Below are 13,415 nucleotides of genomic sequence, written 5' to 3' on the forward strand. Positions count from 1 at the left end.
AAAAGCAGCCGGAAGACAGGAGAGGGAGCTAAGCGGTCAGGAGGCTGCGGTGGACCCAGTTGTAGAAGGAGCTGTGGCCTTTGGCAGGAAAGCATGCTACCCTTGTGAGCTCCCAGGGAAAGTCCCAGGAGAATGGCATCCTCCTGCTGTTTCTGCGTCCCACCTCCATCCACATGACAGGGAGCTGAGAGAGCTCCCAAGACTGCCCAGAGGGATCCACTGGGTGGAGAGGGTCAACTATATCACTGACACTCAGGCCAAGGGCCTTTGCCACCTTGTGCCTTGATTAGAAACTGAGTCTATGAGACACTTCTATCCTGGCCCTGTTTATTCCGTCTCCAAGCAGGAGTCTTAAATCCCTGCTACAGGACCATGTGACGCTTTCCAGAGCTTCCTGTCTGGCCCCAGTCATTCCTCTCACTGTAATTCTCTCCCCTGCCCACTTCTGTCACCAGGTCCCTCCTTGTGCTCCCTGGTCCCCTCTAAAAGTTATTTCCTGAGCATCTGCTCTAAGTGTTTCTCTCTCTCTCTCTCTCTCTCTCTCTCTCTCTCTCTCTCTCTCTCATACACACACACACCCATTCTCCCCCCCCCCTCTCTCTCCATCCCATGGAATTTAGACCTTGTCTCTCAATGTTTCATTTTGGGTATTTCCCAAGTATCTTATGACTTGGTTTGTTTCAGCTAGACTCCAAGCTGCTGAGAGGGAGAACCAAGCTAGTTTCTGTATTGTTAAAAATCAACTTGGTTATGGATCCCAGAATACATCAATCATAGATCTGAAATGTGCCAGGGCTCTAGCCAGCCTCCTGCGTTCACAAGTACCCCGTACGCATCATCTCAATCCTAATGAACTTCCAGTGTCCCCCTGTGTATCCCCTCTGTAGTGATTCTCTTTGTTTTGTGACATCTTCCATTCTTAGATCGAGACACCATCCTCCCAGTTGCAGTGCAGAAGGCAGCTCTCTGTAGAGTTGTGTGGGGGATCAGGTGGATTTAAAAATCTGGTTTGAACTTGTGCTATATTCTTTGTGTGCCTCTTACCTACGACAATGAGCGTTACATCTCACTGCATTGTATGCTGAAGGTCAGAAACCATTTAACTCACCTACGCGCAGAGCAGCCTAGCATAGCCAGTCTGCTTTCAACAGTCTCAAACACTTATAGCAGCCCAAGGTTAGGAAAATCATGTAACCTGGCGGAGTCTGTTTTACAGCAAGCTATTGATTATCTCATGGAATTTGTTAAAACTAAAGACAGAATAATTGTCTAAGTACTACCATGCAGTGGGGAAAGTGTCATCTGAATCACAGAGAGGTGGGGGCTATTTGTGTGTGCTTCTCCATCACAGACAAACATCTCTGAACTGTAACCCTGGAGCTGACGTTTGGGATGTAACTTTTGGGTTGTCACAGCAGCCACTGGTCACATGTGGCTCTGAGTACAGCTGTGTCTCTGCTAAGGGTACCCAGCTGGGAAGTGAGGAAGCTGGGATTCAAACCCACATCCTTTGGCTTTTCCTCGGATGTCTCTTTCCCCATGCTTTGCGGTTTCACTGGGGGTAGATCTTTACACCTCCCTCTTCCCAGATGTGCTCTGACTCAGAGAAAGATCTGTAGGAATGCTACAGAGTAAAGGAGGAAGGGGGTGCCTGTGTGCGCGTGCCAAGACAGAGACAAGAGCCTGGCCCAGACGATGTTATTTTTGTTTCGTTTCTTTTCCACTGTTGCTCTGAATTCCTCTTCCTCCCCACTCCACCCAAGGTGTCAAACAGATGTGAAAATACCACAGAACTCAAGCCTCAACCCTGGCTTATGATTCATTCTCCGGGATGGGGAAAAAAACAATGCGGGAGATTGCTATGGTGATGTCTGTTTTCAGAGGCAGCATGGGAGACACCAGTGGTGGGCAAAGACAGGGTGCAGAGAGGCTCGGAACTCCCGCTGCCTAGCCTCTGAGGGAGACAGGGCAGAAACCTTACTGTTCTGGCTGGAGTTGCAGACAGCCAAGCTACTACATCTATCCCCTTGCTCTCATTAGGATAAAGGGATGAGAAATTCTATTGTCTCGTCTTATGTATGTATGTATTTTCTCTTCTCTCCCACACCCAGTAGATAACTTTACACATTGCAAATATGTTTAGACTCGTGGTCAGTGGGCGTCATGATGTGGTGGCTAAAAACAACCTGGCCTACAGGGCTGGAGAGGTGGATCATCGAGTAAAGTGCTTGCTGTGCAACATGAGGTCCTGAATGCTGATCCCAGCACATGTACAAAAATCCAGGCGCCATGGTGTTTGTCTATAACTCCAGGGCGTACAGATGGAGAGAGAAGGATCCTGGGTGCTCACTGGCAAGACAGTCTAGCCCATGGGTGAGCTCGAGACTCTGCCACGAAAACAAAACAAGGTGAACAAAGGAAGAAATTTGACCTTGACTTCTGACCTTATAGGCACATTTGTGGGTGCGTGTCCTTGTGCACACTCACAAGCACACGCTGCGCGCACATGCCACACACGCATGCGGCCTCTGTATTCACGTAATCGGGGTTCTAAGCCTTTTAATTTCTGTCATGTGACCTCATGATCAAGTTTCTTTCTGGGTAAAAATCTTTCGAAGGGCAGAGGGAGAGACTAAGTCTCCTCATGTGAAAGCTGAGGTAATATATAGGGGCCGTTGGATTAGAGATGTGTATTAAGTGCTTAGCCCGTAGTGCCCAGTGTGGCCTCAGTAGGCAGCAGCTCTTAGGAAGGTTCATCTACAGATCTTCATCTGTTGATGGAAACAATTGTTAGAAAGACTAGAAGAAAACCACAGAGGATAGAAAGTTAGGACATAGCATTTGACAGTACAGACTGCTGGGACAAACAGTCCCTGGGTTTGCGTGGCTTTGAAGTTATTTCTGGAATATGTCAGAGTCTGATGTGTCTAAACAAAGAGGCAAGACAGGCATCTCTGTCCCACGCAATCACTCAGGGACATGGGCTCAGATCATGTATCACAAGGGTCCTCCACTACTTTCTGAATCCAGGCTGAGGATGGGTGTGGAGCACTGGGCTGAGGGATTTATGGCTCCACCCTGAAAGCACCATCGTGTATTATTTTGGCCCCTGTGAACTTGGTCACATGGTCACACTCAAGGAAATCTTGGAAATGTAGTTTGTGCGTTCACAAAAATGCTTTGATGGACACCTTATTGGCCTACCAGTGTTCAGTAAACAGAGTAAGGTAATGTCGTGGTGAAATCCACTAAGCTCCACCTGGAGGAGTGGGCATCCTCAGTTAAGCAGGCTTTACTGGGCTGAGGATAAGAGAAGGGCCATTTCCTACCTCACACCCATAATGCCTTGAGCCACCCTTGGCTATAATGGTAGAGCCGATGGTCTCAGAGCAGCAGCCATGGAGAGCCATGGGAACCGGGTCCCATGCTTAGTGGAGAATTAACTATTCAGTAGGTCTCTTCCTCTCCCTCTCCGTTCTACACCTTTCGTGTTATGAAATAGATCCACCAACAGAGCTAATATCTTAAGACACACTGCCTGGGGAATGGGGGTTCCTGATTTCTTTTGGTGAACTGAAATATCACAGTGTACAGAGGCTGGATTTGTACTTCAACTGTTAGAGTAATCCCACAGCGTGAGGCTGAGGATTTGCTAGATGGTAGATAAGCACTGTGAGCGTAGAGCATCTCATTTAACCCTCAAAAACAAAACAAAACAAAAAAGCCCTCCTAAGGTCACGCATGTCATCCTGATCCTTAGTCATTAGGCCACTCAGGAGGTGGTTGGGCAAGGAATCCAGCTCCAGGGCTGTGTTTGAGTGCTCCCACAGTATACCCCACCCACCTTGTCCTCAGCACCTCTGTGGCATACTGCGCTCTTTCTCTTAATGAATATTAATTGAAAATCTCAGTGCAGCAGCCGGCCACATGGGCTGCTGCAGTCCCATGTTGTGCCCTGGTAATTAAACCCTTAGCTGCTTTGTCCTATCCCCAGTTGTCAAGGTCCCTACAGGTCTCTCCAGATCCTGGAAGGAGTGGAGGAGAGCCCAGGATGCTTAAGAGGTTGCAGAATTGCAGCTCTCCACTGCTGTCTGATCCTGGCGTCCATCGGGAGCCTTCTCTGTTCTCTGTGTGGTCCTTTCTTCACCAACAGCCTGCATAGTTAGCAACGGTGAAATGGGGGTATTCCTGCATCACAAACTAAGAAACAGTTTGAATGGCTGTTAGGGAAACTGAAGAGAGGGAAGGGGAGTCTAGGTGAGGTTACCCAAGGACGCGCTTGATTTCTCTTTCACTGTAATTTCTGACATCAGAAGGGTAATCCCTCCTCAGACTTGATTCTTTCTTATACAAAGAGCAAAAATTGGAAACTGCTTTTCTGGTCTTCCATCGCAAGCATTTAACTCACAGGTCTTCCTGGGGATCTGTATTCGTACAGGTCACTCTTGGTTACCCAGGTAGCTGACCCCAATGCTTTGGTTAACAGTAGACACACGTAGCACTGTCCTCGTAAGATTATACCACCACCGTGTGACATCATAGACATTAAACCTGTGTGAACGTGCTTCAATCTTTGTATCACCCTGGGAGCACGCAACAACACATCTTCTGAAGCAAGTTCTATCCATCGAGTGATTTGGGACAATATATGGACTGTCGATTTACACACACCACAGGCTCAAACCCTAGAAAGCCTCTTCCCATCAGGGGGAGCATAGCATGGAGGGATTTGTCGCTCAGCATCCAGTGTTAAGAATTGTAGCATTATTTATGGTCCCCCCTTTTTTCATCAAGAGGTCTTAGATGATTGGAGGGAACACAGAATATGCAGTTGTTCACAAGTTCCTCCCTAACTTTAGTTCCCCTTTAACCTTGGTTCCCTACCGCCCACAGCGCCTCCTTCACCTTCACCCCAGTAACTGCTAGGCTGATCTTCCAGCTCTTCTATGACAAGTGCTCCTAAGCTTCCAGGTTGAGGTAGGACTCATCCATGTAGCTGTCTTTGCCTGCTGTGTGGAATTAGCCCTCACTACACACTAGGCACAGGCTTGGCTGTGTTGGCACATGTTAGGACATTAAGCTTGATAGATTTATGAACAGGTTGGAAACTATACACTTTTTTTGTTGTTTTTGTTTGTTTGTTTTTGTTTTTGTTAAAAACGGCCGTCAAGGCAGCTGCCCAGAGGTCATACTTCTCTTTATTTCCATAGCACCCAAGGGGTCCAGAGCCAGAGGGGGGAGAGAGGCAGAGACAGAGACAAAAAGACAGAGAGGAGAGGAGAGAGGTTTTTCTTTACAGCTCATAGAGAATATGAGAAGACAGAAACTGTACAAGTCTTGTTGTCTGTTAGACAAGGGGGTGTTGTCTATTTGTGTCTATGTAGTTATGGACCAAAGCCAATGACAATTCTTTTGGTTTCATAGAAGTAGAATGGCTTCTTCCGTCTTCTGGGTATGAAACATTGTCCTTCCGTGGAGGCAAGATGGTGTCTGGTAATTCTGAACTGGTTTATGCCAAAACATAGAGGAAATGGTACTAGATTGGCTCACAAAAATACCCAAATGCAGATGTATCTGGCTTCAAGCGTGAGCAGATCCAAACGCTAATGGGGCACCATGAAGAGTGTCTCTTTTCGTCTTCGGGGTCTAGAATGCTGTCCTTCAGTGCAACCAAGATGGCTTCTCGTACCACTGAGCTGCTTTGCCACCCCAGTGGATTGAAAGTTATTCTTTGAATCATGCATGCATTCCGGAGACAATGTAAGGGATTAAAAGTACTTAAAAGCCTGGCTTGGGTCAGTTGTTCCTTCCTAGAACCCCTGGATTTGGAGGGTCCCCCACCACCCTTGGCCATACTTGCATATATTAATCTGAGATTTGGGGGAGGTGCAGGGCCATTGAGAGGTATGTTTGTTCCTTGAAGAAGGGACCACAGAAGACAGGCAGTTAAGTAGAACTGGGCTCTACCACATACATAATGAATGGCTTATTCCATACAATTTCCTTAAGGTTAGTTGGGCATGCTCAAGGGATGTCATTAATCATTGGAATTGCCTTCCCCCGACAGGCAGCATCCCCTTCCCCCTTAGTCCAAGCCCGTCTGCACTGAATAGACTGTAAGTGTAACCTGCATAGATCTGACCTGAATTTTCTTTCCATTGCAGTGACCTGGACAGAAATAACATCACCAGGATCACCAAAATGGACTTCACCGGCTTGAAGAATCTCCGAGTCTTGTAAGTAGCAGATGGTGTGCCAACGAGGTCCCATTTTCAGCTCTTCAGCCTGTGAAAATGTTGTACTGCCCTAACATCACATTCCCAAGCTCCAGGCCACAGGCAACCACGTGTCTGTTGCAGAAAGCCTTTCCTTATTGTACCAAATGTTCACAGATATCAAATTGTATGACTGGATGCTGCTGTCTGGGCAAGATCGATAGAAGAACCAGATTCCAGTGACAGGAAAACCGGAAGGCAATAAATGAATTAAGTCAACATGCCCTGCTTCCTGGATGACAGCAGTGTCGCCTTGACTAACCGTGCTTCCCTTCCATAGAGATTATAATTCTGTCCCCAGCTTGCGCATTAAGAGAGCAGTCAGGACAGGGGCTATTTATCTTGCTGCTTACTGTTAGAGACGGGGAGGAGGGATGGAGAGGGCCAGGCAAGGGCAGAGTCCTTGCTGACCATTCGCAGCTGTGCAGACAGGTAGCTGAGTCGGAGGAAGGCATTGATGAAGTAGGAGGACAAGAGAAGCAGGTTTCCTGTCTGTATATTGAAGAATTTTGCCCATCCCTAGGTTTGTGTGCTGTAAGAAGATACCCACATATGGTTCATTGAAAAGTCTAAGACGTTCAGAAATGTGGCAGTGAGGCAGTTGGGGCCTCGGTCTGCTCTTCCTTGTTTCCTTATTGTTGTTTTTTGTTTGTTTGTTCGTTTTGTTTCTTTGCCCATAGTATGACTCCTGCCCAGGAGAACAGCCTGGGAACCTTGACCCTAGCTTTGGTGTTATGGAATCTTGACTGGCTCATCTCTAGTGACACTTACAGCCAACCCCCCTTTAAAAACCATTCCTTTCGGATGTATCTCATTTGTTAACATGCCCGTATGTGCACCATGTGTGTGCTTGGAACCCTCAGGGGTCAGGAGAGGACATCAGATTCCCTGGAGCTTGAGTTATACATGGTCGTGAGCCACCTTGTTGGCGCTGGGAATTGAACTGGGGTCTTCTACAAGAGCAATAAGTACTCTGAACCCCTGAACCAGTTTTTCAGACCCCCCCCCCATTTTCCCCACCCTGTACCCCTGTTTCTAAACACAGCTCTACAGAGCAGGATGACTTCCTCGTTGGGACAAGAGGCATTAGATTCTGTTTTGATTTGGGATGATTTGCTCATGCAGCTTTGGGGAAATTCCTTGTACCTCCTTGGGCCTCAGTTTTCCCTTCAGCAGCATAGGGACTGACAACTTCAAAGTCCTTCTCAGTTCTAGTTATCCATGGGTGTTTGGGGGCTTTACTGCCCCCCCCCCCCCGCACAGCACTTGAGTATTGCCCGCCAGTTGTGACAGGCCTTTGGTAATGTTGACATCTCCTTTGAGAAGTGTTAGTAATAAAGTAATTCTAAGGATGATGGTACTCTTAGCAGGGACCTGTTGCTGTCACGTCACAGAGCCTAGGAGGGTGGCATTTCCAGGGCCCCCTCTCTGCAGGAGAGGAAACAGTACTGGATTAAGAAATCTCAGCTCTGCACAGTGAGGGACAAGAGTCATTGGAACTAGAATTCGGGTGCTTTGCCTTCTAACCTGCATGCAGTGTTTCTGTGCTCAAGCAGGAGGAGGATGGACAAAGGAGGGAGGGGGAAACCGTGCACCTCCGATGCATGGGTTCTTGAGGAGGGGGAAGGGACGGACATGGGGCTCTGGGGTGTAGAACATTAGCTGAGTGCTCCTCAGGGCCAGTGCTCAGGGATGCAGGAATCTGACTGGGGCCTCCAGCTCCCAGATGCACTCCCCTCCTTGTTCTCCCCTCCTTGGTGAGCAGCCTTGTCTCATTGTCCTCAGAAGGAAGGCTGCCTTGAGTCGAGCCTTTCTTGTGTTCTGAGTATGTCGGATGAGTGACCTGTCGGAACAGAGGTTTGACTTAAGTGTTGGGGAAACCCTTGGTTCAGTTTTAGAGCACTTTGTATTAAAAAGAGAGGCAGGGGACTCCTGCTTCCAGGTCATTTGCTGATCTAAAAAGCAAAAATGTTATTTAGACTTTTGCTTTGTTTCCCCACCCCCACCCCTTTTCTTCCGCTTGCGTCTGTAAGACATGTTTTTCTCATACAAGTCAAAATTCACCTAATGCTTCATCTTCTAACCGAGTCAAAAATAACCCTTTGATTTTTTTCTTACTGCTGCATCAGAGAGACTAATAAAAATTCCAATTTCCATATCTGCTCTCTGCAAATAGAAACTTTTAAAAATAATCACAAAAGATGACATTAATGTCTTCCGCGTAGTCCACGACGTTCCTCTGACTACAGTTTATCTCTTCAGTTAATTGCTGCATTCTTCTATTTTGATAAGCAGTGCCAAAATGCCTTTACCCCTTCTTTATCGACTATTAATATATCTGTTTCATTATCTGCCTTATCAGCTCAAAGACAGCCCCTTTCAAGTGGCCCTTTAATTCAGTGAAAGAAATCTGCTAGGCAGGATAGCTGAGAGGCCTTCTAACACCAATAAAATATCCAAACGTTTTAACCGTATTTCCCCTTCATCCATTCTTCTCGGCTAAGTAACCTAGAGGATTCCTTTTTATTTTTTTTTAAAGCTTTCATCACATCCTGGCATATTCTCCACGTCTGTTTCTTATTTACAATTTATGGTGGAGCAATAAAAGACTCAGTAGTCTTGAATAATTTGAGCTTGCCTTGCGCCCCCTCCCCATTTCCACGAAGAATGCCTTCTATCTGCTAATGTGGTACAGGTGAATGGGTGAACACGGAACAGAGACCTGTGAGCTTCACTCTCATCCCGGGGCGATTTTTCCCTAAATGAACCAGGGATGTGGGAGTTGCCTATGACAGTCCTCTCTCCCACAGGTTGGGAGCTGAGGAAAGGCTCCTCTGTTGGTATCAATTATATCTTCCTTCTCAGTAATCCATGTAAGGACTAACTGTGTTCACAATGTGGCAGCCAGCTTTATCCCAAATGGGGTTAATAAAAGAGTTAAACCCCACCTCCACGGTCGGTCATCACATGAGGACCATTTCCGATTCTAATCTGGTCTAGAAGGGGGCGTGTGTGTGTGTGTGTGTGTGTGTGTGTGTGTGTGTGTGTGTGTGTGTGTAAAGCACCAAAAAACTGAAAATGAACACAGTCTGCGTCCCCCTAACTCAGAACAGACACCAGCCATGGGCAGCCCTTGTGGGAACCTAGAACCTAGCCTGACCTTGATCCCACATCCTCCTCCTGCACCTGGTTACTAGTAAACCAGGCCCGAATCAACAGTTTACTTAGGTGTCCTCAGCTTGTGGTGCTGCTTAGAAATCCTCCTGCAGGTTCGCATCCATCGACAGGCGCTTTCATTTATCAGGGAGCATTTATTGAGCTTTTAAATGCCGGGCACGAGCCTGGACTCTGATGAGTTTAGGAAGTCGATCTGAAAAGGATCCTGGACACCTTTCCAGAAGGAACAAGAGGATGCTACAGAGGGAATATGAGGAGACCTACATTGTAAAGATATGGGTGGCATGAGGGAATCCAGGAAGAGATGGTGCAGTTCCTCAGGCGAGTGATGACGGAGCCATTTATGACTGCCTAGAGGCCTCGGACAGCGGTGGGAGCAAGTAGATCTCAGAGCCCAGCAAAAGCAGGACTACCAGGCAAGACGGACCCAAGCGCCCTGGAGGGGTTTGGTTAGGATGGAGAAAGGAAAACCTCCCAGCCCAACTACTCCCAGCTCCCGTTCCCTGCTCCTGATAGTCAAATCGGCGGCTGAAAACAGCAGGAAGTGGAGACCAAGAAGCTGTTAGCGGAAGCCACTGCAAGTTAGCTTCCCAAGGTCCGAGCGAGGTGGGGCAGGAGCAGAAACCTCGTGTGCCTGTGTTGGCACATCTCCATCCTTTTTCAGAGACTAACAGTATTAATTAGCACAGTGACTACAAAACTGAGAGATACGTTATAGGAGGTCAGAGTTAGGCTCCTCCAAACATGCAGTCTGGTCCTCACCCTAAGATTTAGTCCTTGTCCTAATTGGAGAATAATGACACTGAGCTCGAGTTGGTTGATTGATTATCAAAGTCTGGCTGAACAAGCCCCCTAGTCACTGGTATTGGACCGACACCCTGTTTAGTTAACATACTAATAAAAGTCTGTTGGCTTCCCATGGCCTCCTTGCCATATGGCAGAATGGAGGGAAGGAGGAGATAGGAGGGGAGGAACAGTCATTAAAAATTGCAGATCAGTAAAATTTTTTTAAAGAAAAGTATGACTTCACCATTCTTCATGATTTACGTTCTCTGTTTTTATTCATACAAGTGCTTGTGTGATGTCTTATTTTACAAATGCATTTTACAGACGAGGAACTGAGTCTGAGATGATGAGTGACTAGCTCAATGCCATACTACCACCTAGTAAGAGGCAGGGCAGCCCCTGCACACATGTAGCAGTCCTGTAGCTGCGTCTTCCTGTGGGACCCCTAACAGCAGGAGCAGGGGCTGTCTCTGACTCTGTTGTCTGCCTTTGGATCCCTCTCCCCTAACTGGGCTGCCTTGTCTAGGCTCAATAGAAGATGTGCCTAGTGTTACTGCAGCTTGATATACCAAGGCTGGTTGATATCCACAGAAGGTCTCCCCTTTCCTGAGGAGAAGGGGTGGGTAGATGAGGGGAAGGTGAGGTAAGAGGAGGGACTTGGAGGAGAGGAGAGAGGGGAAGCTTCGATCAGGAGTAAAGTAATTAAATAATAATGATAATAAAATAATAATAACAACAACAGAAGTAGGGACAGGGATCCTAAAGCAGTGGATCTTAGCCTGTGAGTTTCAACCCCTTTTGGGGGTCAAATGCCCCTTTCACAGGGGTCGCTTAAGACCATAGGAAAACAGATCATTTAATATTACAATTCATAACTGTAGCAAAATTACATTATGAAGTAGCAATGAAAATAATTTTATGGTTAGAAGTTCTCTCATTAGCTGTGTTGTTCCCCTTGGGCAAATTTCATAGCGACTCTGTTTTTATCTGTTAAGCGAGCTGCCTCTAAGGGACAGAAGTCCCATAAGTGCAGAAGCCGGAAAGCCTGGCCAATAGATTGACTCTTCTGGCCAGTTAACATTTATAACCACAAATGTGTTTGCATATTTGTGCCAACAGACTACCCTTCTGTGCCTTGATAGAAACCTCACATTGTTGACCCACCTTTTCCTTTATGGGAACCCATTATGTGCTTGGCCCACGGTTGTGCTTTTGATTCAGTAGACTGTCATGACAGGTAGGTCACATGCTGTGCCAGGTCCAGGAATATGAGGAGCACAGGGTCTGTTCTTTATTTCTTGGGAAGAGACGAGGAAATGAAGCACAAAGGTTGAGCCTTAAGCCTAAAACATACTGACGGTTAGGACATTAGTTCTAGAGGTGGGGATCATGGGAGGTCTGTTTTGGAGAGAAGATATACCCTATCCTACCCAAGGCCATGCTTCCACCATTTCCAAGGAAAACTGGCCATTCCTGAATTCCTCCTCCTCGAGAAACAACCTTCACAACCGCACACCCCCACAAATCCCATGCAGTCCATTCTTGGCCCCTTTCCCGCTCAGAATTAATTCACCCATCATCTTTGCAGTTGTCCCTGCTGTTCAACTAATGATTAGTTACTAATCCATGTTAATCTGCTCTTTTTTAAAAAAAAAAAAAAGTCAGGGGAACAAATGTTTCATTGTATGATCAGCTCTTAGGGTATGCGGCATGCATGGATTTCAAACTCATGCAGAGTGCTTAAGATTTCTAGTCACCGGCCAGGGGAACTTAAGGTCCAGCAAACATGTAGCCAGGATAGAAACAGCTTTTGTGAACATCTTTAGGAGGTTGGGATGAACCTGGACCTATATAAGGGAATCCCTGGGTCCTGACTAGATGTCTTAGCCACGATGCTATTTCACAAGGACTCCATCCTTCCCGTGAGGTTGAGCAGGCCCCTTTCAGTGAAGTATTTTGGAATCCTTGGAGGAGGAGCTCCAAAGGAAGGGGTATTGAATGTGCATAGTTCTTCTAAGGAGCACCTTTCCCTCTTCCATTTCTGTGCATGATTCTGCAGTGCTCCGGGGGACATTTGCTGGTAACGTTCTTAAAATAGAGATGTGGAAGCCAGTCTGTCAGGTAGAAGTGTGTGGGCGTTGAATCCCGTGACACTACACTGGGATGTGACTTATTTCGTCCCATCAGAGTGAATCCAATTGGAGGGGCCTAGGGAGTCCTAGGAGGGAGTATGTGATATGGCCACACAGCCTAACCGCCCCCTAACCCCAAGAGGACCTTTATCCCATTTCAGTCCTTGACCTTGGCTGCCTTTCTGATTCTAGGCATCTGGAAGACAATCAGGTCAGCGTCATCGAGAGAGGCGCCTTCCAGGATCTGAAGCAGCTGGAGCGATTGTAAGTCAAACACAACCTGGTGTCCAAAAAAAAAAAAAACAAAAAAAAAAAAACCATGTTTTCTGTATTCTGTTTTGTTTTGATTTGTAAATTGTTTTTGTGACCTTGGTAAAATCAACTCTCTACAATGTTCTTGAAGAAATATTTTCTACTACATTTAAAGTTGCTCTGAAGTACGTCACGTAGACACTGAGATCCATGCAAACTCTTAGGTTCTAGAGAAGATGGCGCCGGGGCCAGCATTCTGGGCTTGATTTCGTCCTCCTGGGCTGGAAGCCTCCATTGGTTTCTTTACACCAGGCCGCTGCTCCTAACCTGACCTCAGCTTCTCCCTTCCCAGGGGAGTGAGCTAATGGTACGGAAGATGGCAGCAGTTCCTCCCCTGCTCCTCAGGCTTCTCCTCCTGGGACTCTTCCTTGTTCTCCTGTGGGAGAGGAAGGATGGGCGAGTGGGCGCGGCCTTCCGCGTGCCCGCTCCCCAGAGCGCCAGCCTGTCTCAGGAAACCCACACGTTTCCACGGGAGAACGCGCTGCCACCGGCTTAAAATAGGCCGCTGTTCTGACTTGATCAGAGGGTGGGCAGCGAAAGACGTGGGGCTGGAGTTAGGCGGGGTCTCCATTTATTCTGCCCATGAATGCCTTTGCAGAGAACTCTGGGGTCTTTTTTTTTTCCGATGAGGAAGGTTGCTTGGGTGGTTAAGTGGGCAGCTTCACCTTTGCTCACTTAATCACGGCTGACAGCTCGTAACATCTGGATATTTGCTTTCTTGCCCTCTGAGTGG

General features: G+C 47.3%; 1 protein-coding gene across 1 annotated transcript in view; it reads left to right on the forward strand.

Annotated features, from left to right (window-relative positions):
• Nucleotides 1–13,415, forward strand: part of Slit3 (slit guidance ligand 3) — a 584,776-nt gene that overhangs the window by 43,078 nt on the left and 528,283 nt on the right. Inside the window, 2 exon segments of the mRNA NM_031321.1 lie at nucleotides 6,165–6,236; nucleotides 12,563–12,634. Of these exon segments, the coding sequence (NP_112611.1) occupies nucleotides 6,165–6,236; nucleotides 12,563–12,634 (144 nt within the window).

The sequence above is a fragment of the Rattus norvegicus genome, chromosome 10 (assembly GCF_036323735.1).
Source record: "Rattus norvegicus strain BN/NHsdMcwi chromosome 10, GRCr8, whole genome shotgun sequence".
In the NCBI taxonomy this organism is placed as follows: domain Eukaryota; kingdom Metazoa; phylum Chordata; class Mammalia; order Rodentia; family Muridae; genus Rattus; species Rattus norvegicus.